The following is a 26,860-nucleotide window of genomic DNA, read 5'->3' on the forward strand; positions in this document are numbered from 1 at the left end:
TTGAACCTGACAGTGTGTGACAATCATTGGTACTTTAACTTTAACATGATGCATTCAATGGCAAATGCACAGTTGTAAATTATTTCATCACCTAAGTATGTGTGGTGTTATGAGCATAGGCGCCGATCCCCTGGGTGCTCCGGGGCCCGAGCACCCACGGACAATGCCGAGCACCCACGTGGGATTGATGGCAACTTTCAATCTTTAAAAAATGTTTTTTTAAATCAATCTTGTTGTAGTTAATTTTGTGGCGAGTTTGGTCCGTTTTACAAAACAATAAAGCCACAAATCATATATGATATTAACTTTGCTGAGTGTCTTTTTTTTTTTTTAATACACACACCGAGCACCCACTGGCAGAAATGTAGATTGCCACCTATGGTTATGAGGAGGCATTGTGAGGCATTCAATGGCACATGCGTGGTTGTAAACTATTGTGGAGGGAAGTGAGTCAGCGCGTCTGCAGGAGCAAAGGTCAACGCCTCCGGCAGTGGTGTCGAGGGCGGGGCACCATCAGCTGGGGGCGGGGCATGTGCGGGAAAGAGAAACACAGCTGACAGGTGATTGGATGACACAGGTGGTACGTGTTAGTCTAATCATCTGTTGTCTTTAACATTGAGCGACCGGCGGAGGGGAGCGAGAGGAGACTGGAGCAAAGTGACATGCAAAGAAGTGTATGAGAAAAAGCTGCATGACTGAAATAAAAGCTCTGGTAAAACGACACACCTGGCTCTGTGACGTGGTATCCGTGGAACGGGTAGGGATCGACTTCCACATTTGGCGCCCAACAAAAAAAAAAAACTGTAATGTCGTCACCGAGCCCGATAGAGGCGCTTGGACATCTCCTGGCGGAGGTGTCGACCACAAACCACCGGCAGATGGCAGCGATGCAAGACCAAATGGCGCAGCAGTCAACCGCAAACCACCGGCAGATGGAAGCCATGTAAGACCAAATAGCTCAGCAGAGCCAGATTCTGCGTGCGATGACAGAAAGGACCGCAGCGGGGACACCGGCAGCAACAAAGGCGACGTTAACGACTGTGGGTATGCACAGAATGGCTGAGATGGAAGATGCACAAACTTTTTTGGACATGTTCGAAGCGACTGCAAAGTCATGTGCATGGCCGGAGGAGGAGTGGGCGGTGCGGTTGTTACCGCTACTAGCAGGAGAAGCACAGCGAGCGGCGCTCAGCCTGCCACCAGTGTCCCGAGTGAGCTATCGGGACGTGAGGAGGGCGATACTGGACAGGACGGGAGGATCCAATGAGGACCACAGACGCCGGTTCCGGGCCATGCGACTCGGCCAGGAGGAGCGACCGTTCGCTGAGAGACGCCGCGATGAGATGGCTGCAACCCGGACAAGTCGAGGAGGTGATTGAGCGGATCATCCTCGAGCAATTCCTGGACGCAATCCCGGCGCGGACGTCAGCTTGGATCCGCTACCACCGGCCCCAGGGCGTAGCAGCGGCAGTGGCCTTGGCGGAGGACCACCTGGCCGTCCACCGGGAAAAAGGGAAAGAGGAGAAGACCACAGGAGGAGCGGAGCGGCCATCTTCGGCGCCGCGCAGGATACGTGCGCTGCCGGCGGAGGGAGCCCAGTCGGGGCCACAGCAACGACACAACAATATTTTGCTTTCTCCTCCGCAGGGCCAGGTTACTGTGGACACTGTGTTTCCCCCGCAAAGGGCGCCTCGAATGCTTGGGCAGGTGTGCTGGAGGTGTGGACAGCCCGGACACCTGCAGCGGGAGTGTCCAATGATGGATGTGGGGATCGATCCGGGCTGGCGACCCTCCGGCACCCTCCCCCCGTCCAGGAGAGACATACTATGTATCGGTAAGGATACAAGGGAGTATATACGTCGGGCGATGGTGGACTCAGGCTGCGAACAGTCCATGATTCACCAAAACCTGATTCGACCCGGGGCATTGGAAAAGGTCATCCGGGTGCGGGTTAGATGTGTGCATGGGGACATTCATGAGTATCCCGTGGTGCCGGTGGAAATTTTTTTCAAATGGGAAAAGCATAATGTGAAGGTGGCGGTAAGTTCGCGCCTAATACACCCCGTAATCTTGGGAACTAATTGGCCAGGGTTTAACAGGTTAATAAAGCAGCGTATGGGGGTGTGTTCACGACTGGTAGGGAAAAGGGATGACCGCGCTGTTCTTGGCGGCGACGCGAGGTTATCCGACGCTGCCGGGGGTGAGGGGGAAGGAGAGTCGGAGGGAACTTCGCAAGAGGTTTCCCCGGTTCCCCAATGGTGCCCCATGGAAGATTTTCCACTCGAGCAGTCTCGAGATGACACTTTGCGCGCGACCTGGGACCAAGTGATTTCAATTGATGGGCAGCGGGTTCGCCCGGGGATAGCGCGGGATTTCCCACACTTTGCATTAATTAGGGACAGACTATACAGAGTGAGTCGTGACACTCAGACAGGGGAAGAAGTCACCCAATTGTTGGTACCAAAAAGCCGTCGGGAAATGATTTTCCAGGCGGCACATTTCAACCCGATGGCCGGTCACATGGGATATGATAAAACACTCAATCGGGTAATGGGCCGTTTCTATTGGCCGGGCATCCGGGCAGATGTGCGCGGCTGGTGCGCGGCTTGCCCGGATTGTCAACTAGTCAACCCAGCGGCCACCCCTAGGGCACTTTTGCGGCCATTACCACTCATAGAGGTCCCATTTGCGCGTATTGGGATTGACCTCGTCGGCCCATTTCACCCGAGCACCCAGGGATATCGCTTTGCGCTAGACCTGGTGGATTACGCAACGCGCTATCCCGAAGCAGTACCGCTGCGCTCCATCTCTGCAAAGAGTGTCGCGCAGGCGCTGTTTCAAGTTATCTCCCGAGTCGGAATCCCGAAAGAGATTCTGACTGACCAGGGCACGTCCTTTATGTCACGCACATTAAAGGAGCTGTACGGGTTATTGGGGATCAAATCTATTCGGACCAGCGTATACCACCCACAGACTGACGGGCTGGTAGAGCGGTTGAATAGAACCTTGAAATCCATGATCCGGAAGTTCGTACATGAGGACAAACCAAATTGGCATAAATGGTTGGATCCCCTCTTATTTGCAGTGCGGGAGGTTCCTCAGGCCTCCACGGGGTTTTCCCCGTTTGAACTGTTGTTTGTCAGGAAGCCGCGCTGTGTGCTTGACCTCGTTAAAGAAAGCTGGGAGGAAGGTCCAAGCCCCAGTAAAAACGAAATTCAATACGTCATGGACTTGAGAGCAAAACTCCACACATTGGGGCACTTGTCACGTGAGAATTTGCTCCAAGCCCAAGAACGTCAACAGCGCCTGTATAACAAGGGGACGCAACTCAGACAATTTTCACCGGGAGAGAAAGTACTTGTATTACTCCCAACATCCAGCTCTAAATTACTCGCCAAGTGGCAAGGACCCTTCGTGGTCACACGACGAGTAGGTGACGTGGATTATTAGGTCAGGCGGTCTGACCGGGGCGGGGCAACCCAAATATACCACCTCGACCTACTAAAAGGGTGGAGGGAAGCGGAGCCGGTCTCCATGGTGACAGCGATAGCGGAGGGCGAGGAGCTGGGGCCGGAGGTTCCCCCCTCCCCCCGGCCCTTCCCTCTCGTGATAATCATCTGACGCCGTCACAGAAAGCAGATGTGGCCAATTTACAGCAACATTTTGCTGACGTGTTCTCCCCCCTGCCAGGCCGCACGAACCTCACCCAGCATCACATAGAGACCAGCCCAGGCGTGACGGTGAGGTCTCGGCTCTATAGGCTACCCGAACACAAGCGCAAAGTAGTTCGGGAGGAATTAAAAGCCATGCTGGAATTGGGGGTAATAGAAGAGTCACACAGTGCATGGTGCAGCCCCATAGTTCTGGTAGGGAAGAAAGATGGGTCTGTGCGATTCTGTGTGGACTACCGCAAGGTAAATGATGTGTCACGTTTTGACGCCTACCCGATGCCCCGGGTCGACGAGCTCCTGGTTGGGCACTGCTCGTTTTTTCACGACACTGGATTTAACTAAGGGCTACTGGCAGATTCCCTTGTCTCCAGAGTCTAAGGAAAAAACGGCATTCTCCACTCCGGAAGGATTATACCAATTCGTGACCCTTCCGTTCGGCTTGTTCGGGGCGCCCGCCACATTTCAGAGACTCATGGACCGGGTGCTGCGGCCCCACGCGGCATATGCTGCCGCCTATCTGGATGATGTAATCATCCAGGGTAACAACTGGGCGGAGCATGTGCAGAGGGTGGGGGCGGTACTCGAGTCCCTGAGGCAGGCGGGGCTCACCGCCAACCCGGCGAAGTGCGCGGTTGGCTGGAGGGAGGTACAGTATCTGGGGTACGACTTGGGGGAAGGTCAGGCGCGGCCTCAGATAGACAAAACCGCGGCAGTTGCGGCTTGCCCGACCCCGAAGACGAAAAAGGAGGTGAGGCAGTTTTTGGGGCTGGTGGGCTACTACCGGAGGTTCGTCCCCCGGTTCGCGGACCTGACCAGCCCACTAACTGACCTCACCCGAAAGGGTGCTCCAGATCTGGTCCAGTGGACGGAGCAGTGCCAGCAGGCATTCGAGAAGGTGAGGAAAGCACTTTGCGAGGAGCCGGTACTGCATATGCCTGATTTTTCTATCCCATTTTGTTTGCAGGCGGACGCGTCGGGCAGAGGGCTGGGAGCTGTTTTATCCCAGCAGAAGGGGGGCACCGACCACCCGGTCCTATACATCAGCAGGAAGCTGTCAGAAAGGGAGACTAGATACAGCACGGTCGAAAGGGAATGCCTCGCCATCCGGTGGGCGGTCGGGGCCCTCCGGTACTACCTGCTGGGACGCCCGTTCAGCCTCTGCTCGGACCACAAACCCCTCCAGTGGCTCCATCGCATGAAAGATGCCAACGCGCGGATCACCCGTTGGTATCTCGCTTTACAACCCTACAATTTCAGAGTGATCCATAGGTCGGGGGCGCAGATGGCCGTGGCGGACTTCCTCTCTCGCTCTCATGCGGGGGGGGAGTGGGCGCGGCCGGACGATGTCCCGGCCTAAGTCTGGCGGTGGAGGTATGTGGAGGGAAGTGAGTCAGCGCGTCTGCAGGAGCAAAGGTCAACGCCTCCAGCAGTGGTGTCAAGGGCGGGGCACCATCAGCTGGGGGCGGGGCATGTGCGGGAAGGAGAAACACAGCTGACAGGTGATTGGATGACACAGGTGGTACGTGTTAGTCTAATCATCTGTTGTCTTTAACAGTGAGCGACCGGCGGAGGGGAGCAGAGACTGGAGCAAAGTGACACGCAAAGAAGTGTATGAGAAAAAGCTGCATGACTGAAATAAAAGCTCTGGTAAAACGACACGCCTGGCTCTGTGACGTGGTATCCGTGGAACGGGTAGGGATCGACTTCCACAACTATATTTTTCAAAAGACAGTTTTTGCGACATGTCATGCATTCAAGTTCAAATGCACGGTTGTAACGATATTAGCTGTGTACATGTGGAAACACTGATGCATTCAAGTGCACATGCACAGTTTTAAACTATATTTTTTTAAAGACAGCTTTTGCGCCACATGATGCACTCAATGACACATGCACGGTTGTAAACGACATTACCTGTGTACATGCGGTCTTAAGTGGGGGCAGTGTGATGCATTCAATGGGTCTTGCACGGTTGTAAGCTATATTTGTTAAAAGACAGATTTTCGATATATGCATTCAATTTCAAATGCATGATTGTAAACTATATTATTACCTTTGTATATGTGGAGGCACTGTGATGCATTCAATTGCACATGCACGGTTGTAAATTATATTTGTTCAAAGACAGTCTGCATACAATTGTACATCCAGTTGTCAACTACATTATCACTTGTGTACACATGGTGTTATGTGGAGGGCACTGTGATGCATTCAATTGGACATGCACAGTTGTAAACTATATTTTTTAAAAGACAGTGTTTGCGCCATATGATGTATCCAATGGCACATGCACACCTGTACACTATATCATCACTTGTGTACGCATGGTGTTATGTGGAGGGACTGTGATGCATTCAATTGCACATGCACAGTTGTAAACTATAATTTTTTTTAAAAGGCAGTTGTTGCGCCATATGATGCTCATGCACAGTTTTAAACTACCTGTGTATGTGCGGTGTTATGTGGGAGCAGTGTGATGCATTCAATTCCACATTTGTAAACTATTTTTGATTTGCATGTTTGCAGTGTTATAGGGAGGCATTATAATGCTTCATGGAGCAGCAACATAGGAGAAGCATTTTCTTTCCCCGTTTGCTACTTGACACACCATAATGCATATTTTCTTGCAAATAATAATGAATTGCAAATATCAGAAAGCTGAAAGCATAACCATTACTGACTAGCATGAACGTGACCAGAGAAGCTTCACCACCCACAATGATGAATGAGGCATCCAGAGAATACGGATAAAACGCTATCACTTTGCATATAATTTCTTGTTCTCTGTTTATGGCAGCCCACCACAAATAAATGGGGACCGTCAAAAATAGATTAGGAGGTACGTGTTTGTCCTGGCTCATAACCACATCATCACGCACCTGGGATCTCATGTATTAAGCGTGCGTATGCACAAAAACCCGGCGTAAGCACTTTTCCACGGCAAAGTTGAGATGTGTCAAGAGTGTGGAAATGTGCTGGGTCTCATGCCAACTTCATGGCTGCCGTAAGTACATTTCTACTGGCTGGGGATACTTTGGCAACACACAGAGGTGGTCGTTCTGGCCTTTCCAACATTTGATTTATACAATGTAGAAAGATCGAGGCAAGGACACCACATTCACTTTTTCGTCAATGCATTTAATGCTTCTTGTTCATAATAATATTTGGAAGGACATCTACTAATTTATGTAAGCAATTGTTTTCCACCTGAAGCCACAGGTGGTTGCGGCACAAATGGCACTGAGGACGGTGGAGTAATGGCCGGACTTTGTGTCACGTATAGTTGCTACCGCAAGTAGCTCTGCTGTGTTATATTAATAAATTGAGCAATCAAACAAGAGTCAAAGTCCTTTGTATTCTTTTTGATGTGTTGGCATGTTTAGATGTAAAAGATTGCAAACCAAATATTACATAATTTTCTCATGAGACTCTAATCTGGTGTTAGCAGGCTACTGTATGAACACATTTTGTTGTAAATTACACAAATTATATTTATATTAAGGGTAATTAGAGTCACCTACCTCTTCTAAAGGTTTACATATTGCAGTGATTATCTTTTAGGTTGGGGTGTAGCACTATTTTATCTCCGTCCCGCTTGGATGTTTTGGTTATACACATCCATCTTTTTCTTCATCTTCTTGATGTCAGTCCATTTATTTTTTATATTTCAGCCTGTGTGGTTCTCAGAGCCTACAGGATTGACAGGCTCACAATCTCAACCCTTTTTCGTTCTCTCGAAACATGAGAAAGAAGCACCTCATACTGACTCCTACTGAAATATGATTGGGCAGAGTGTGCAGATCTCAGGCACATAACTAATTTCAATATGATTTGCGTATTTGATTTGGCGTGGTCTTGATTGAGATGTAGCAAAGCGTCAATACATCCAAATTTGTTCTTGCGTGCAACATTTTCTAGATTTGAACATATGCCAATTGTTATTTAAAAACCCACACAAGTCTTAATACAAGGGCCCCTGGACTGCCAGAGAATAGGAATATGGAGCAGTAGAGGTAGGTGTGGTGAAATTTGTCCTCTGCATTTACCCATCCCCATGTGAGGGGAGCAATGAGCAGCAGCGGTGGCAGCGCTCAGGAATAATTTTTGGTGTTTTAACCCCCAATTCCAACCCTTGATGCTGAATGCCAAGCAGGGAGGCAATGGGTCCCATTTTTAGTAGTCTTTGGTATGACGCGGCCGGGGTTTGAACTCATGACCTCCTAGTCTCAGGGCGGACACTGTAACCACAAGGCCACTGAGCTGGTAGGCTGGTTAGTAGATCACTCACCACAAGCCTATTAATAGTACACAGTATTGTGTAGATTACACACGCTGTTTAGCGCGTTGTACTTGGATCTTAGATAATCAGACCCTTACAGTGTGAATAAACACTTTGTAGGGCTCAACAAAAGACAAGACTTGGACATTCAACTGATCGGCAAATACTACTTTCTGACTACAGTAACACACCTGAGACAAATTTAATAAAACGCATTCTTGCAAATGAGACTCAGAAGTGTAAGAAAACAAGATACAACCACTGGACAGTACAATTATCATTATCAGTGTGATGTTAATTGTTAACAAAAAATTATTTAAAAAATATTATTACACAAATGATTAAATAAATTAATATTTAATACCACATACACACAGACAAGTACAACGAAGTGATACCAGGGAGTACCAATACTGATTCCCAGGTACCAGGAATTTAAATGTGAAAGGTACCCATCCCTACACTTCATGAGAACAAGCCATGTTGTTTTTGTCAAAGCTGATGTTGCTGAGAACTAAAATGGCTCATACTGGTCTATGGAGGCATTCATGTGCTCACTGCATACTGTATATACATAAATACGTATACACACACTCTGACTGACTATTACTGCAGATGATGGGCCATGGAGGCCAGCGAGGCATGCTCACATAAAGGCACAGCTGCAGCACAATTCAGACTCCTCTCTCTCTTCACGCTTGGATTTAGTCCAGCAACATCCAACAGAAACCCCAGCGCTGCTTCCTGTCCTTTTAACGCACACAGTCCGCCCTTGTACCATTAGCAAGTGTGTGTGTGTGTGTGTGTGTGTGTGTGTGTGTGTGTGTGTGTGTGTGTGTGTGTTTGGGGGGGGGGGGGGGGGGATTTCTAGATGCGTCTTGGCTCTCCAAGCAAAGCCTCCATCATCTTCACCAACTCGAATGAAAAATCAATGCAGCTCATTGTGATTCACTATTTATCTTTAGCACATCTCATGCAGACTAGAATGGCTCTCACAGAAATATACATTTGACATTATCTAATATTTCGAACTGTAGAGCAAGGGGGTGTAGTCAACACTTTTTCCACCGACAGTCGCATCAAGAAAAATTCAAAGATGTGTGGGGGTGGGGGGGGACCATTTTTAGTGTGGTGCTGGTTGTTGTTTTTGCTAGTAAAAAGGTATTTCCTGAATTGAACTTGCTGTGCTTCCGAAGTCGTCTTGTTGATACAAAATCATTCAAAAGTAAATGCCGGGTTACATCAAACGTATCAGTAACGGCGTTGTAACGTATATCAATGTAGTTCATTAGATTACGTGTTACTAGTAAAAGTAACAGCGGTATATAATATGATTTGCGTATTTGATTTGGCGTGGTCTTGATTGGGATGTAGCAAAGAAATGCGCGCACACGTTAATACATCCATTTTTTGTGCGTGCAACATTTTCTAGATTTGAACATATGCCAATTTTTATTTAAAAACCCACACAGCTCTTAATACAGGAGGCCCCTGGACTGCCAGAGAATAAGAAGATGGAGCAGGAGAGGTAGGTGTTCCCAACTTAAGGCCTTACTGACTAAGATCCAAATACCACGTGCTAAACAGTATGTGCACACTATAAAATTGTGTGTACTATTAGTGGCCGTGTTGTTGGTGATCTACAAAGAGAATTGATGACCAGTGCTAAAGTGGTGCAGACCTCCCTATTCAAATTAGCTTTTTGCGTGTATATCGGCTGTCACCATGGAGACACTCAATTTTCTATACATGTATGGCATCATATGGTCCAACCAGTGGCCTTTTGTCACACAAATATAATATGAACCACCTATTCTATTGAATAGCGCTATTACTAATGGTCAAACCCTGGCCAGGTCATACCAAAGACTATAAAAATGGGACCCATTACCTCCCTGCTTGGCACTCAGCATCAAGGGTTGGAATTGGGGGTTAAATCACCAAGAATGATTCCCGGGCACGGCCACCGCTGCTGCTCACTGCTCCCCTCACCTCCCAGGGGGTGATGGGTCAAATGCAGAGAATAATTTCGCCACACCTGGTGTGCGTGTGACAATCATTGGTACTTTAATTTTAACTTAACTTTATTCCGAACACTGATCATCAGCCCTTTGAGACACTTGTGATTCAGGGCTATATAAATAAACATTGATTGATTGATTGATCAGCCAAATTTATGTCATGTATATCGTATATCAACTGTATTTCACTATCCGAGTCTGTGACATTAGCTGGACCAACTTAAAGCAGCACTAAGTAACTTTTCAACTTTCATAAAATAACTTTTGGGATGATACATGGACTTACAACTCGTTGAATGACACCTCTGTCATGGCCCGGGGGGATCTGTATCGCTCTGACTGGCACTATGCAACATTGAGGAGGGTGGCAAGAACCCTGCTCCACAAATAACTACAAATGTGCAGACTACTTTACGGCATAAGTCACTCATAAAAGTTAAGATAACATCTATTTTGATGTAAATAGGCAGCATTAGACACTTTAAGTCACATCTTTGCATTTCATAGCACATAAATGTGGTGTGTTCAAGTAACCGTGATCATAGTTCGAAACAGAACTGTCACTACTTTTTAAAGTCAGGAGAGGCTCAACCTCCATTAAATACACTATAAATGATAATAATGATAGCAATGATTATAATTATTCAAATAATAATGATGATAATTAGTCCCCAAAATTGTAATTTGTACCAAACAAGTTAGGATATTTCTGGGAGTCTTTAGCTCCCTTCAAAATATCTAATGACGCTAACGGTTTGAACACTTGATGAACATTATTTAATGAATCAAAGACATACAAATGTAAATATTGTAGTTCTGATCATGAAATGTGCCATCTACTGTCCTTCCAGGTAATCACGTTGGGAAGACTAGCACCTGCATAGATTGTTGGATAGGAGTGTTTACATGCAAGAGGAAACTGGTTTACAATCGCATAATCTAGATATGTTAATCTCATCTTTAAAATGTCTAAAAGTACATTCATTTGTTTTCCATAAAACATCTTAGGAGAGATTCAAAACTGCAAGCTACTTGTAAAAACCTTATTAAAGTTGTTATATGTGTAGTTAGCTTCAAACAAATTAAGTCAATCATTAGTTTGTCAGTGCATTTAAACATACCGAGTGTGTATGTGGGTCAGTGAGGTTAGCTTTACAGGAGTCTATTAATAACACATAAGTAATGTTAAAGACCGAAATGAGGCCATCGGAAAAACTTGCCCTCAAGCTCAAATTATAGACAAAGTGAAAATAATGTAATTTTGCTGAGTAATTATTTTTGAAAAAATAAACAAAATACATTTTTTTAAAAAACAACTAATCATGGATTAGATTTATATAGCACTTCAAAGCGCTAATGAAAACTTGAAATCCATCATCAGTCACTCATTCACACCTCGATGGTGAATGAGTGACTGCTGGCGGAACATGGCTGCCATTGTGCGCCCAGGGCCAACATTCATTCACATTCATACACCAGTGTGAGCGGCTCTGGGAAAGAGGTGATTGAAGTGTCTTGCCCAAGGACACACCAGCAGTGACTAAGATGATGGAAACTGAATTTGTACCAAGAGCCCTCAAGTTTCTGGACGGCCGCGCTACCATCTGAGACAAACCGCCCTTAAAAAAAAAGGCTAATATAATAACTAGCAGGCACAAGGCATTGTTACAACATTGATTATATGAAAACTGACTTCAAAAACACGAAATTTGGATTAGTCATGATTAATCACAGGTGATTACTCACTTGTATAGTCAAAATTTGCTTAAGTAAAATTAAGAAAACACACCAACAATCAGAATGTCATCTAGGAACACTTTTAAATGTTTTACTTGAATTATTTATTTGCTCAAAACTTGGATTACAGTTTCATCTAAAATTCTTTCAGGCTGTATTTTGTAGTGAAATTTGCCAGCGAGCACACCAGTCGGAGTCTCAACACCCATTTTTGTACTGACGTAGACATTGATCTGCTCACTGACTGTGAAAGAACTGGGCAAAATACGGCCCTTTGATAATCTTAATTCGGTCTGACGGACGTTAATAATATTTTCTTACCTTTAACATCGAAACTCTAGCCGCCATTATGTGCAGTGCCGTATTCATATTACCGTAAATGTTGAAGTAGAGAAAGTATTCTAATGGTTGGAATCTGTGTTTTTGAGTGATTTATGCGTTGTTACGGTAACCTACGTCACAGCAGCTCCAGGCAGATGAGGCATCAAGCGATGTGGGTGCAGTTTGTTTAAAAATATACATAGTGTTTTTCATAATGAAAAACAACAAACAAATGCTATGTCTAGCAATAAAAGATTACAGTTGGTAAAAAAAGGTGGCTGCTAGACTTGACAACAAGAAAGTTTGATCATATTACGCCTATACTGGCTCACCTGCACTGGCTTCCTGTGCACTTAAGATGTGTATTTAAGGTTTTACTATACGTATAAAATACTACACTGTATAGCTCCATCCTATCTTGCTGATTGTATTGTATCATATGTCCCGGCAAGAAATCTGCGTTCAAAGAAGCCAGGCTTATTAGTGATTCCCAGAGCCCCCCAAAAAAGTCTGCGGGCTATAGAGCGTTTTCTATTCAGGCTCCAGTACTCTGGAATGCCTTCCGGTAACAGTTAGAGATGCTACCTCAGTAGAAGCATTTAAGTCCCATCTTATAACTAATTTGTATAGTCTAGCCTTCAAATAGACTCCCCTTTTAGACCAGTTGATCTGCCGTCTCTTTTCTGCCCTGCCCCCCTCTCCTGCGTGGAGAGGTTATAAGGTGATCACAGATGATGCACTAGCTGTTTAAAGTCGGGACCCTGGGTGGACCACTCATCTGTGCATCAGTTAGGGACATCTCTGCTGGCTTGTCTCCACCTAAGATGATCCCCTGCTGGCCCCACTATGGACTGGACTCTCACACTATTAACTAGATCCACTCGACATCCATTGCATCCCCACATCTGCGGTCCCCTCCCAGGTTTCTCCTTGTGCCCACTGGGTTGAGTTTTTTCTTGTCCTGATGTGGGATCTGAGCCGAGGATGTCGTAGTGGCTTGTGCAGCCCTTTGAGACACTTGTGATTTAGGGCTATATAAATAAACTTTGATTATTTGAAATAGTCAACCTCCATCCATCCATCCATTTTCTACCGCGTGTCCCTTTTGGGGTCGCGGGGGGTGCTGGAGCCTATCAGCTGCATTCGGGCGGAAGGCGGGGTACACCCTGGACGCGTCACCACGTCATCACAGGGCCAACACAGACAGACAACATTCAGTCTCACATTCACACATTAGGGCCAATTTTAGTGTTACCAATCAACCTATCCCCAGGTGCATGTCTTTGGAGGTGGGAGGAAGTCGGAGTACCCGAAAGGGAACCCATGCAGTCACGGGTAGAACATGCAAACTCCACACAGAAAGATCCGGAGCCCGTTTGAACCCAGGACCTTCGTATTGTGAGGCACATGCACTAACACCTGTTGCACCGTGCTGCCCAGTAAATATATTGCATGATTAATCTAAGAGTGTTCATGATTAATGTGATCAATTTATCAATCAACTTGTTAATTTTGACAGCCTTAAAAACATATATAGTGTTTTTAATCATGAAAAATAACAACAAACACATTAAATCAGTGGTTCTTAACCTTGTTGGAGGTACCGAACCACACCAGTTTCATATGCGCATTCACCAAACCCTTCATTAATCAAAAAAAATAATAATAAAAAAAAAAAAATTCAAGACAAAGTTATATGTTTTTGGTAACACTTTGGTATGGGGAACATATTCTAAGTAATAAAGACTTCATTTAGAGTTTTTTGGACACTAAGGGAACATATTCTAAGTAACAAAGACTTTATTTAGAGTTATTTGGTTAGGGTTAGGGTTAGAGGGTTAGGGCCAGGGTTAGAGGGTTAGGCTTATAATAAGGCCATGCCGAATAAGGCATTAATAAGTACTTAATAATGACTAGTTAAGAGCCAATATGTTACTAATTTGCATGTTAATAAGCTACTAATTAATGGTGAATATGTTCCCCATACTAAAGTGTTACCATGTTTTTTTACTGGTGCACAAAATGAACCGTGCATGAACATCACCTTGTTCAAACAACAAAACCAACACAGTGCATAAACTCACAACAAATTACACACCTGCAAATCAGTTAGCTGTTGCCGTATCCGTAATACGCCGATAGGGAGAAGTTTTTATTTACACGATGAGTCGGGTGTGTCTTGACCTCCGCCGAACCCCTGAGCCCGACTCACCGAACCCCTAGGGTTCCATCGAACCCAGGTTAAGAACCACTGCATTAAATAGTCAACAGTGGACTACCAATACTGTTATTGAGAAAAGCGTCCTACCATATTGAGCAGTTGAGTTGAGCCATTATACAAGCAGAAGTGATTATGTCATTATTTGCAGTTGAAAGGTCAGTCAAAGCAGCATTTAGGCTGGCAAGTGCACACACAGATCAGCTCTCAATTAAAAAAAGGCATGAGAACAAACAGCCCCGAAACTTGCTGCATAACAGCAAGAAAACAAGCCTTTTTCTTTGGCCTTTGGTCAAATGAACAACCGTGCAGGATAATTGATCCTCCCTTATGGATGTCACAGCACATGCCTGCAGGCCAACGTTTCTACACGTCCGAGTCTCGCCTCCACATACCTTTCCGGATGAGATCTTCGATCGCCTGGTCAAAGCCCAGCCGGTGGCACTTCCTCCAAAGCCCCATGTTGGTGGAGTTGTACTGCCTGTTGCACTCGTCCGCGGCGCTCATGGCGAACAGCTGCCGCCGATTGCGGGCCAGGGGCAGCTTCTCCTCGCCGCTCCGGCTGGCCCGCAGCGGCAGGCTGTTATTGGGGATGTAGATGAAGCCCGGGTCCTTGCGGCGGCTGGAGAAGCTCTGGCAGCGCTCCTTGTACCGCCTGGCGTCGGTCTCGTACCAGTGGTCGGAGCACATCGCCACCGCCAGCATGCCCAGGGCGCATAGAGACAGCGAGAGCCCGGCGTAGAGAAGCAACTTCCCGGCAGCCATGCTCGCCTCACAGCCGCATCAGCACCACGAAGGACGGACAGCTCCTTTCTGCGGATCCCCCCCTTTTTTCTCCTCCTCCTACAGCTCACATCACCTCAGGAGAGTTTTTTTTTTTTTTGGTGGATTGCAATTGGAAGCCGAGATGTTGCAGAGGAAATAATAATCCTCTCCTTTTTTCCGTCTTGTTCTGCAGCACGATGGAGACAAGACGAGGACGCTTATCTCAGCTCAGCAAACAGCAACACAACATGCACATCTTTAAAAAATGTTTTTAATGAAATGGTGGCATTTATAAGGACAAAGAAAGAGGGGGTACAGGAGAAACCCCGAAAATCGTGCACCCCAACATTATCACATATGCAATCTGCATTTTGCAAGGAAAATAAAACATACCTGATGTGTGTACACCATGCAGCAGGAATGCAGAATGGGGAGGGATCCAGGCTCGCTGGTTGAGTCAGCAAAGCGTCCCCCCACGTCTGATGACGGGATGACGGCAGAGGCAAGAGATGGAGCCCGACCGCCGACCAATCAACACCTATCTGTCTGCACAAGCATGTTAGCATAATGTGGGCTGCATGGGATTGGATTGAGCTGTCTAAAAATACCACCACCTATCCGGCACGTGCCTCCTCCAATAAAACCAAATTATTCATGCTAAAAAGGGGGGACCTTAAATCAAACCTCCCAATTAAAGCTTTTTGATATACACTATATTGCCAAAAGTATTTGGCCACCTGCCTTTACTCACACATGAACTTGAAAGCCATCCCATTGAATTGTCCAAAATGTGTTGGTATCCTGGAGCATTCAAAGTTCCTTTCCCTGGAACTAAGGGACCAAGCCCAACTCCTGCAAAACCAACCCCACACCATAATACTTCCTCCACCAAATTTCACACTCGGCAAAATGCAGTCCGAAATGTAGCGTTCTCCTGGCAACCTCCAAACCCAGACTCGTCCATCAGATTGCCAGATAGAAAAGCGTGATTCACCATTTCAGAGAAGGTGTCTCCACTGCTCTAGAGTCCAGTGGCGACGTGCTTTACACCACTGCATCCAACACTTTGCATTGGACTTGGTGATGGATGGCTTAGATGCAGCTGCTCGGCCATGGAAACCCATATTACTATAACTAAAGGTGACTAAAGAGTGACTAAAGAGTGTTATTTAATGTCTCGAGGGCTCTAATACTCGTTTTAAAAATGGTATTTAGAAGGTAGTATACAGGTTTGTTGTGCTCGGGCCATGACAATATCCGATTTATAATGAATAATTCCTACTTTGCGGAAATTATCTTATTGTGGTATAGGTCCAGAACCAAAAGGGATGACTGTACACACACACATATATATATATATATATATATATATATATATATATATATATATATATATATATATATATATATATATATATATATATATATATATATATATATATATATATATATATATATATATATATATATATATATATATATATATATGTATATATATATATATATATATATACATATATATATATATATATATATATATATATATATATATATATATATATATATATATATATATATATATATATATATATATATATATATATATATATATATATATATATACATACCGGTAATGTACTCTCGGGATAGCGGGGGTGCTGGAGCCTCTCCCAGCTGCATTGGTGTGCTGCCTAAATACACTTAACAATATATAATAGGCAAACATTATCCACTATGTTTTTTCAAAACATCAATGCATCCATTTGTTTACCGCTTGTCTCTTTTGGAGAATAAATACTAGTTCTGTCAATTGATTAAAGGTGTGCAATGTGTAATGATCTATTATACTTTAGAGCCCAACGGTAATATATGCCACCAGGATATTCCAATAGGGACATCTCACAGGAAAAGGCCAAGTTCAGCCCCCCCTGTATGCAAAATATACTTAAAAGTGTCAACATCAGTAGATAAAAGGAATGATGTTTGTTTTCTTTTCAGCGTTATCTGGTGCCCCCTCGTGCATATAGAGTGAAATGCATTTACCTCTCAGAATCCGGACCTATTATTTCTGTTTAATATGATTCGACCCCGAAAGGGACAAGCCGTAGGAAATGGATGGATGGATGATGATCACTGAAAAGTGGGACACACCGACGGCTTTTCTTATGACCTCCAAAAATACGTATTCATTATATTTGACAACATGTAAAGTTATTACTACTGGTAAATTGCTTTAAGTGAGCTTTAAAACGGGAAAGTATATATTGTTCGTTAACTTGTTCCTTTATATCCATCTATCCATTTCTACCGCTTTTCCCTTTTATGTTTGGGTGAAATCACTTCCTGCTATATTCACGTGACCATTCAAATAGATTTAGTGGCCCTCACTTGGGGACTGTGGTCCATTTTCGGATATCCAAAATGTTAGGGAGGGGTTCTTATGAGTCAAAAATTGAACACAAACTTTATGATGAGTAAAGCTGTTTTTCAAACCTAAACAATGGCAAATATATTTGTGACCTGAACTGATTGAACAGCGGAACCTTTGCGTCAACAAAACCGGCGGACTTGTTAACAATGACGGACTTCCTATTTTACCTTCACAACCTCATACTATTGGCTAAGTTTTATCTTCATAAATGTAAGTTTCTCAATACCCGACCTGTTCTTTGTGCCTTTATAAAAGAATTAGAACTTTACTTTAAAACGCTTTCTACCTCTGACAACCAAAAACCGTGAAAACTATAAAGCTGTGCTCCAAATTTGAATTATTTACGGAACTTGTCTGAGCCTATGGCTTTACATTTTCTTACATACCGTATTTTCCGCACTATAAGGCGCACCTAAAAACCTCCAATTTTCTCAAAAGCTGACAGTGCGCCTTATATATGGACCAATATTGAGCCACAACAAACCTAAACTTCATTTTCATAAAGTTTTCCCCTTAGAAGAAGAAGTGCTTCTTCTTCTACGGTAAGCAGCCGCCAACTTAATTTTCCCCCGTAGAAGAAGTTCTTCTTCTACAGTAAGCAGCCGCCCCCGTAGAAGAAGAAGAAGAAGCGTGCGGTGCATGCTGGGATATATGACTGCGCGAGGCATGCCGTTTCATTTCCATTTGTTTGTTTATGTAAAGACCCCAAAATGGCTCCTATTAAGAGACATGCTTACGACGCAAAGTTTAAACTTAAGACGATCAGTCACGCAGTAGAACACGGGAATAGAGCAGCAGCGACACTGACTTGATCAATGAAGACTTCGACGAGACTGTTGGATGCCGTATCCGCCCAACTGTTTAATTCGGACACTGAAGAAGAAGAATTTGAGGGATTTGTGGATGAGGAATAACTTCATAAAGTGTGCTTTACATGTTTATTTTGTGTGTTGTGTTGTGGGACATTAACGTTTGAGCAACGTTGAGTTATTGGTATATTGTTATTGCTCTGCAGTATTTCGAGTGTTACTATATTGTGATTGCACTAACGTTTGATTTACTGTAACAGTATCACTGGTTTTTACGTGTTTATTGAATCAGGGAAAAGTTCCCCTCGACTATGTGATATAAATGTTGCACTACATGTTATACCTTGCTGTTGTTAAAAGATCAACAAAACACCACGTCACTGACTTTACCTCGGGGAAAATAATAAATCAGCTGTTTATTCATTTTGGGAGTGAACAGAGTTTTCAGAACGCTGGTTTGTTATCTATTAATAAAGTTTGACTGACCTATCTGACTGTTTTGTTGACATCCCCTTTAGCGCAGCTCCATCTAATGGAAGCATAGGTGCGCCTTATAATCAGGTGTGCCTTATAGTGCGGAAAATACGGTATATATATTTTGCATTCTATTTTAGTTACTTTATTGAGTTTACAACCCCGTGGCGCTGTTTTGTACTGTTTCTTTATTTGTTTTGATTATTATTATGTATTTTCTTGAATGTTGATTATAAATAAAATAAAGATTTAAAATGAAAAAGAAAAAATATATCCAAAATGTTAGAGAGGGGTTCTTATGATTAAAAAAATCGATCACAAACTTTATGATGAGTAAAGGTGTTTTCCAAACCTAAACAAAGACGAATATAGTTATGACCTAAACTGATAGAACAGCGGAACTTTTGCGTCATCAAAACCGGCGGACTTGTTAATGACGGACTTCCTGTTGGGAAATCTTATAAAACGCCCTTTACGCTCACTTTAGCAATACATACGCGTCCATTTGGTCTAATGTTAAGTGAATGCATCATGTATAAAAGTAAAATAGAAAAAGCATAAACCATTGGAGAAATTAAAAACTAGTTTAGATAAAACCGGAAGTCGTACAACTATCCAATCACAGTTTAGATGCAAACGTATAGGCGGAAGTGGACCTATTCGAGTGAAGGTTATACTCAGCAGCAGTTTTTTGCCCAGTTCATGGATTAAAACTAATATTGACTCTGTTTTAAGATGTATTACCTGTGTTTTGGAGCCCAAGCAACCGTACTAGAGTGAATAGAGCCTTAAAGTTAAGGTAAGAAATATTATCTGTCAGCATATTGTACTGTACTGTACCATGTGGCTATCGTTTGCACTGGGAAGGTAAAGCGACAGTAATCGCCTGCAAATTATATTTTAATGGGTTGTACTTGATATTTTCAACATACAATATCGTGATAGTGCTCACTAAAACATACAGTTGATAGAAGTCGTTTAGGGTTTACTTGCCTCTTGCACAAGGGATCGTAACATTACACTTGTCTAGTTACTCAGCATTAATAATACACACAAATGTTCAGTGCGAAATATGCTTAAAAATAAAAGCATCTTCTGCCACATAGTTATGTCTAACAGTGGTTCACTTCGTCAGTGAAAATTAATTATAAAAAAATGTTAAAATATAACCCCTGACACCTTAAAGTATATGATTATTAGGACGAGGCGATGTGGCTGAAAACGGTATTGCGAAATAAGTGTTTTATATTGATGGATATCGATACTTATTGATATGTTTATGACCTACGGAAAATATGGACCAGGAGAAAAAACATAAGAAATGCTAACTTTTTTTATTTCAAATATAACCTCCCTTTGATTATAATTGCCTCGGCTATCAAGGCAGAAAGGAAAGGACATGTCAACACAACCATGGAAAACAATCAATGTAAAGATAATTCTAAAATCACAATAAACACTTAACCTATTTAATGAAGGTGCAATAACAAAATATTGCCATGTGTGAAGAAATATATTGCTACTACGGTACATTTTTTGTCTACTTTATACCTGCATTATCCTTTTCAACCTTACACTTTCCATCCTTTGTAATTTAGCTACTGTGTGGAACAAGTTCCCTTGTGGATCATTAAAGTTTGTCTAAGTCTAAATGTGAACATAGAGAAACCTGAAAATAACTTTATTCTGCCGGTTTACTGCCAGGAAGTTACATGTAACATTTAATTTGGTCTGTTATTCTTATTTAAGTATGAAAATGAATTCATGTTTTGCAGTAATTATTATTTAAATATTATTGGACCAAATCATTGGAGCACATTTGTTGTATTTTGGCATTTATTTTATTTATACTGCCCTGCACTGGGCTGTTCCTACCTGTTTCCGTACACCCGAATAGGGTACAGACGTGGGTTGGAAAAAAAGAAAACTGCCATACTGTCGACTTGACTATTCCTGTTTCATCCACACGTTTTTCCTTCTCTGCAGCACACATTTTTTATTTCTCTTTTTACTGTAACTACTCAATCGGTACCGGAAGACACACTCGGTCCACGCATGCGTGAAGACTTTTTCACTTCCATCAACCTGTTTTAAGGCAGTTATTTTCATGCACGCAGTCACTGTTACCATGGTTTTCTTTGTTGTAATCTTTGTTTGAATTACAATATCATATACAAGATTACATACAACATTTTTGATGAAGTTCTGCTCACAAAAATACATTTGTATTACAAATGTTTGCATGCATGTCTGCTTATTATGACCACAAAATGTTTGTCTGTATATGATGGTTAGTATAAATTACCCCAAATTTCCTGTTAATTTCCATTAATTCCCATGGACGGTGTCCAACTTTGATTAATCAAATGTTCAATATTTCCAAGCTTCCCGGGCTTAACTTCCCGTGGTAAATTTACGGAAAGTTTCCGGAAATTTACCGTAAACTTCCACCCTTTTGCAACCCTATTCACAATACTGATCATTTAAAAGTCTACTTTTTGTCAGGTTGCAGATTAGGGCTGGGTATCGTTTACATTTTTTTGATACCAGTACCCTTAAAAGGATACAGATACCAACTGAGTACTTCATTCGATATTAATCATGTGAAAATGCAGTATGTTGCGTAATTTTCACCACTCCTCCCCATTCAAGATTTCTAAGGGCTCAAATATTTATTAAATAACTGAACAGACATGTACAACAGTGTTATTTTGGCTGTGTAATTAGTGAACAAGCTAAGCTAGCATTAGCTCACGTGCCTACAACATGCCCAAAACGATTTACTTGACAATACATGTTTTAACACACAAAGGATGAGTACTGTTAACATAGTAACCATTTATACATTACCTGAAGTTATCGACGGTTGAGCAGTGTTCTGTTGAGATGACGACGATGCTGGTGTTGTAGAAGCCGGCTTTTATAACACAGTACAGTTCTCCACCCTTAAGTTTGCTCCGTGCCTGATGAGGTGTTTAATAATATTGCTGGTATTCCCCGTTTTCCCTGAAATCTTGCCGCATGGTGTGCATTTATTTGTACCCGGCGCCACAGGCGTCTAGTACAACCATACCTTTTACCGCTTTGCTGCCGGCATCTTGGAATGATGAACAGTCAATTATGTACTGCTTCAACCCGCTCTACCACCATACAAACTATTGTTGTTGCGGCGGTGTACCAATCACATGGCGCATTGAATCGAATGCTTGCAGTGATTGGCTGCGAGCAAAACCATAGACACAGTATTTTTTTCTTGATCTGGGTACAAAAAAAGATTGCAGGTATCGTTTGACGGACGCACTTTCGATACTACTTGGTATCGGGTTGTTTCGGTCGATACCTGAAAGGTATGGAGTACAGATACCCAGCCCTATTGCAGATATAGATGTATGTTACAGTAAGTGCCTTGTTAAAAAAATTTGAAAAATACACATTTTAAAAAAAGTAATTCAAAGTATATCAAACAAACCTTTAACGATGGGAGTCAGTGGCGCCCCTGTTTAAAATGAGCATATATTAATGCTGTATGAACAAGAATGTTTTAATGTAGACACATAGAATCATCATACCGGTGTGATTATATGTATCAAGTGTTAATTCAAAGCTAAGGCAAAATATTGAGATATATATTGTGTATCGCGATATGGCCTAAAAATATCGAGATATTAAAAAAAGACCATATCGCCCAGCCCTATTTCAGCATTTATTTCAATTCTTCCCCTCTCATATTCATTTCTGTCTGCTACTGTCAGCAGGTATGGCCGGTCTTTCCAATTATGCACTGCGCATGTCTCGGTTGAGCGCCCAGATCTTCGGAAATGTTGTGCGTACCACAGACTCCAAATCCATGAAGGTGGTTGAGCTGTTCCGGGAGCCTCCCTTTGCCAAGAAGAAGGATGTGTATGACTGGTACCCACAACATAATGTTTACTACGCCATGACCAAGAAGCTCAGGTTCATGGGATTATTCAGGTAATTTGCATTTTGTGACAGCCATTTTGGCTGTGTTGGATAAATGTAATTAGGTGACATATGCCAGAGGATATTTAGTTTAAAACTTTTAATGGAATTGTCATTTAGGTATCCTAAATTAAAATAGCTTGAAAAGGCAGCGCGACAAACAAATGGAACATTATGGTCTTTGCGACAACAAGTCACTTTCAATACCCATCTATTTACTGACATTACACAACCTTGATATTTATGGAGTATTTTGTTAAAATAAACTTAAGTATGCCAATATGATTCAATATTATATTAAAAGTGAAATGAGCAGGATAGAACCTCTTTAAGGTTTATAATTGTAGGTGGAGATGTTGAGATAGAGAAAAGCTTTAGCAAGTGTTGTCCCGATACCACTTTTTTTTTTTCTTCTGATGCAATATCGCTATTGGAACTTTGACTATTGGGCAATACTGATAAAAATCAGATATATCAGCAAAAATCATAGTACATACTCATAATATTGTGTAGTGTACAATGTTTGAAAAGGCTTGATCAAGTAAAATTACAGAACAATCAAATATATATGAAAAACTCAACTTATTACAGACTAATGCAGTCTTTAAATGGAAGTGCCATCCATCCATCCATTTTCTACCGCTTATTCCCTTCGGGGTCACGGGGGGCGCTGGAGCCTATCTCAGCTACAATCGGGCGGAAGGCGGGGTACACCCTGGACAAGTCGCCACCTCATCACAGGGCCAACACAGATAGACAGACAACATTCACACTCACATTCACACACTAGGGCCAATTTTAGTGTTGCCAATCAACCTATCCCCAGGTGCATGTCTTTGGAGGTGGGAGGAAGCCGGAGTACCCGGAGGGAACCCACGCAGTCACGGGGAGAACATGCAAACTCCACACAGAAAGATCCCGAGCCCGGGATTGAACTCACGACTACTCAGGACCAAATGGAAGTGGAAGAATAATTTGTTTTGGCGTCATCTAGTGGTCAGTTATTAAAGCTAAGCTCATGACAGAGTAAGTTAGATAATGCGGACATGTTTGTTACTGGAGACTTTGTATGTGGAAGTAATATTCGACTATTTGATACTTCTTTATGTTGAAAAGTGTGGTGTTTCAGACTGCAATATTGTTCTATTAAGGACACTTATTACATGTGTGTTTGGCTGTTTTGTAGCTGCTAGCCCCTTGTGGTCCATAGCAGTGTCTCTTAACCATGGGGCCTCGAGCTCCTCCTAGAGGGCTGCCAAAAAATATCTGTTTCTCAGCTGTGGTCCATATGGACCGCAGCGGTACTCAGTCGTAATACACATTTACACCACTTGTGGCAGTAATGATAATATTAAACAAAGTCTAAAGTTAAAATCATAGTTTCTTAAGTGCAAAAATTCTGACTAAAGTGGTGAAGCTGTATTTTAATTTGCACTTTAATTTTGACAGTTTACTGTATTTAAGAAACATGTTATTTTTATTAGTAATTTAGTTAGAATTTATGTATTTTAGTACTGCGGATTATATGTAAATTTAGTTGCATCAGTTTTAATGAGTGTCTTCTTTTTTAGTATATTTGATTAGTTTTTTTTTGTTTTTTTTTTAATCAGCCTGACAAAAGCCTTGATAATATTCATTGTTTTCAACCTGTTAAGTTGTAACTGTTCTATAAATAAGAGTGCTTTGTGTTAACATATTTTGGGGTGGAATGGATTTTTTTGATTTACATGGTTTCCTTCCTATTGGAAAACTTGCTTTGGTCAGGCTTAAAAGGGTCATATTATGATTTTCTACATCTAAAACAGTATCTTGTGGTCTACATAACATGCATTGGTGGTTTTTTTGTCAAAATTTTGCATAGATTATGTTTTACAGACCATCTTCAAGTCGCTTTCTGACTGTCTCTTCAGATGCGCCATGCAGTCTTATTTACGTGCCTCCACTTTGGCAAGTGTCTTCTCCTCGTCAGCTGTGTTGTATTTTTTTGTATTGGCGTATACTGACAGATATAAGTTAGAACTGTACGCTATTTTGTATTAGAAATGGAAACAGCAGAGGGTGCATGTACAAGCCAATCTGCCTTACAATAAGAGAGAGAGGATAGCGAAATAAGGAGCTTATTGACTCCAGCATCGGACTACAATGGTAGACTCGCGCAAAGATCTTTGGGTATATTTCTCGCATATATGGAGATGTCCGCTGACGGCACAGGACAGAGCAAATTCCAAACGGCTCGATGAAGTATGAAGGAAGGCAAGCATATTTTATATAGACCTCCACAATGTCTCCACGGTTTGATTTCAAATTTTCGTGACTTATGCAGATCCCAAATACACAAAAACATGACCATCAGTTCAGAAAAGTTGGTTTTGCACATTGGCCGGAGTACCACTGTACATGTATTTAAAGACAAATATTTCAGTTATTATTGTTACTTATCAGTATCAACATTTCAGCTTTTTATCATTACATTGTCTTTTTGCTATATGTTTCCTTTTTGCTTTATTTTTCATTATTAATTTAACTCTGCAATGTGCCACCGGCCAAGAAAATGTTTTGCAGTGGTCTGCAAACTAACCTCGGGCTGTTAAAAAATGACAGGGAAATGTCTACAGGCTCTGTCTTAGCACTATCGCTAGGCAAGCTTATGGAGTTGTTCTCCACGCTTCCACGCCGCGCTTGTGGAGGTACCCTGTATGGCTGGATCGCTGCTCAAATGGCAAATACTGCGCCTTTTATGACCACTTGTATTTAATGCATGATGCAAGACACACTTCCTGTTGCACACAATTATTTTGCGGCTGTCCAAATGTATTTGTTGTGAAATAAGTATAGGAAATTGTAGTCTATGTTCTATTGCAAACTGATACCAATTATTTAAACGTTTAAACGTCTGTTTACACGTCTCCTTTCACTGGTTTGTAGGGACGAGCATGAGGATTTCAAGGAAGAGATGCGTCGCCTGAGGAAGCTGCGAGGGAAAGGCGTACCAAAGAAGGGAGAGGGCAAGAGAGCAGCCAAGAAGAAATGAGCCGCAACATTCATGCCTAAAACAGGACTATTAACACCGTTAATTGTTTTTTGCTGTGACTTCATCAACAAGTTTGTTTCTGCTTATGAAAAGGAAGATGCTGACTACAGTAAAAAATAAACTATGAGTCCCTTTTGTAAATGTTTTCTGCGGCAAAAAAAATGTGGTGTTTGTTTTCCATCCATCCATCTTCTGCTTATCTGAGGTCGGGTCGCAGGGGCAGCAGCTTAGGCAGAGAGGCCCAGACTTCCCTCTCCCCAGCCACTTTGTCCAGCCGGGAGACATAGTTTCCCCAAGCTGTCATGGGTCTTCCTTGTGGCCTCCTACTGGTCAGATGTGCCCTAAACACTGTCCTAGGAAGGCGTTCGGGGGAATCGCCTCATCTGGCTCCTCGATGTGGAGGAGCTCCATTACTTTGAGCTCCTCCCGAATGAATGGTTTGTTTTCACCATACAAATATGTTTCATGAAGAAATAATGCTGTACTTTACATTTGTTTTTGTAAATATAAAACATTCATGGACAAATATTTTGTATCATTAAGTTCAAGTTCAAGTTTCAAGTTTATTCACAATACCATAGAACAATTTCAATAGTAGTGAATATCATTTAAAGATAATGGTAAGTGAAAGGGTCCCCCAAATAAGCTAGAAGAAGCTTTTGATAGGGGGTCCAGAGGACAGTATATACATGGAATGATGAAAAATGGTAGCAAGCACAACAACAACAAAAACAACACTATATGATAAACACAAGATAATAATACTAAAGCATGCATACACATACATACATTCATTCGACCATGCAAAACCCAACAGTAGTCAACCCCACATGAAGCATTAGAGATAGGTGGTTAATAGGTAAGTTTTCAGTTTCTTTTTGAAGTTGGAGAATGGATACTGCATCTTGAGGCTCTCATTAAGCCGGTTCCAAATCTTAGGTCCCCTGCATACAACACTTCGATCGGTACAAGCCAGTAGACGATGTTTACCTGATATCAGATCTAAGAGTGTTGTGGGCATGCTGGGGATGGTAGATAGGAACCAAGCTACAAAGCCTAAGACTCAGCCTGTGGATGACTTGATAGGTTAAACAAGCATTTTGATAAATATTGAACTCTGTCAGTCTTAAAAGATGATAATTA

The 26,860-nt window shown here is 42.6% G+C and overlaps 1 protein-coding gene and 1 pseudogene across 3 annotated transcripts; one reads left to right on the forward strand and one right to left on the reverse strand.

The window, feature by feature from the left end:
* LOC133661296 (transmembrane protein 178B-like) overlaps positions 1-15,579 on the reverse strand; it is a 42,459-nt pseudogene extending 26,880 nt beyond the window's left edge.
* Positions 15,580-19,312: 3,733 nt separating this feature from the next.
* Positions 19,313-26,219, forward strand: LOC133662889 (small ribosomal subunit protein mS33-like). 3 transcript variants are annotated; one of them, XM_062067072.1, is made up of 4 exons: positions 19,313-19,396; positions 19,462-19,525; positions 22,482-22,698; positions 25,612-26,218. In XM_062067072.1, the coding sequence occupies exons 3-4, from the start codon at positions 22,484-22,486 to the stop codon at positions 25,715-25,717; spliced, it is 321 nt and encodes a 106-aa protein (XP_061923056.1). In that variant the 5' UTR covers positions 19,313-19,396; positions 19,462-19,525; positions 22,482-22,483; the 3' UTR covers positions 25,718-26,218. The 3 variants fall into 3 exon arrangements, with proteins under 3 accessions (XP_061923056.1, XP_061923054.1, XP_061923055.1); XM_062067071.1 differs by having other exon boundaries at positions 19,363-19,396; positions 22,479-22,698; positions 25,612-26,219; XM_062067070.1 differs by having other exon boundaries at positions 19,334-19,525; positions 25,612-26,217.
* The last annotated feature ends 641 nt before the right edge of the window (positions 26,220-26,860 follow it).

The sequence above is a fragment of the Entelurus aequoreus genome, linkage group LG12, assembly GCF_033978785.1.
Source record: "Entelurus aequoreus isolate RoL-2023_Sb linkage group LG12, RoL_Eaeq_v1.1, whole genome shotgun sequence".
In the NCBI taxonomy this organism is placed as follows: Eukaryota; Metazoa; Chordata; class Actinopteri; order Syngnathiformes; family Syngnathidae; genus Entelurus; species Entelurus aequoreus.

Coding starts and splice junctions, on each gene's coding strand:
- LOC133662889 (XM_062067072.1), top strand. CDS start 22,484: ATGGCCGGTCTTTCCAATTATGCACTGCGCATGTCTCGGTTGAGCGCC. Junction 22,699..25,611: donor AGGTTCATGGGATTATTCAG/GTAATTTGCATT, acceptor ACTGGTTTGTAG/GGACGAGCATGAGGATTTCA.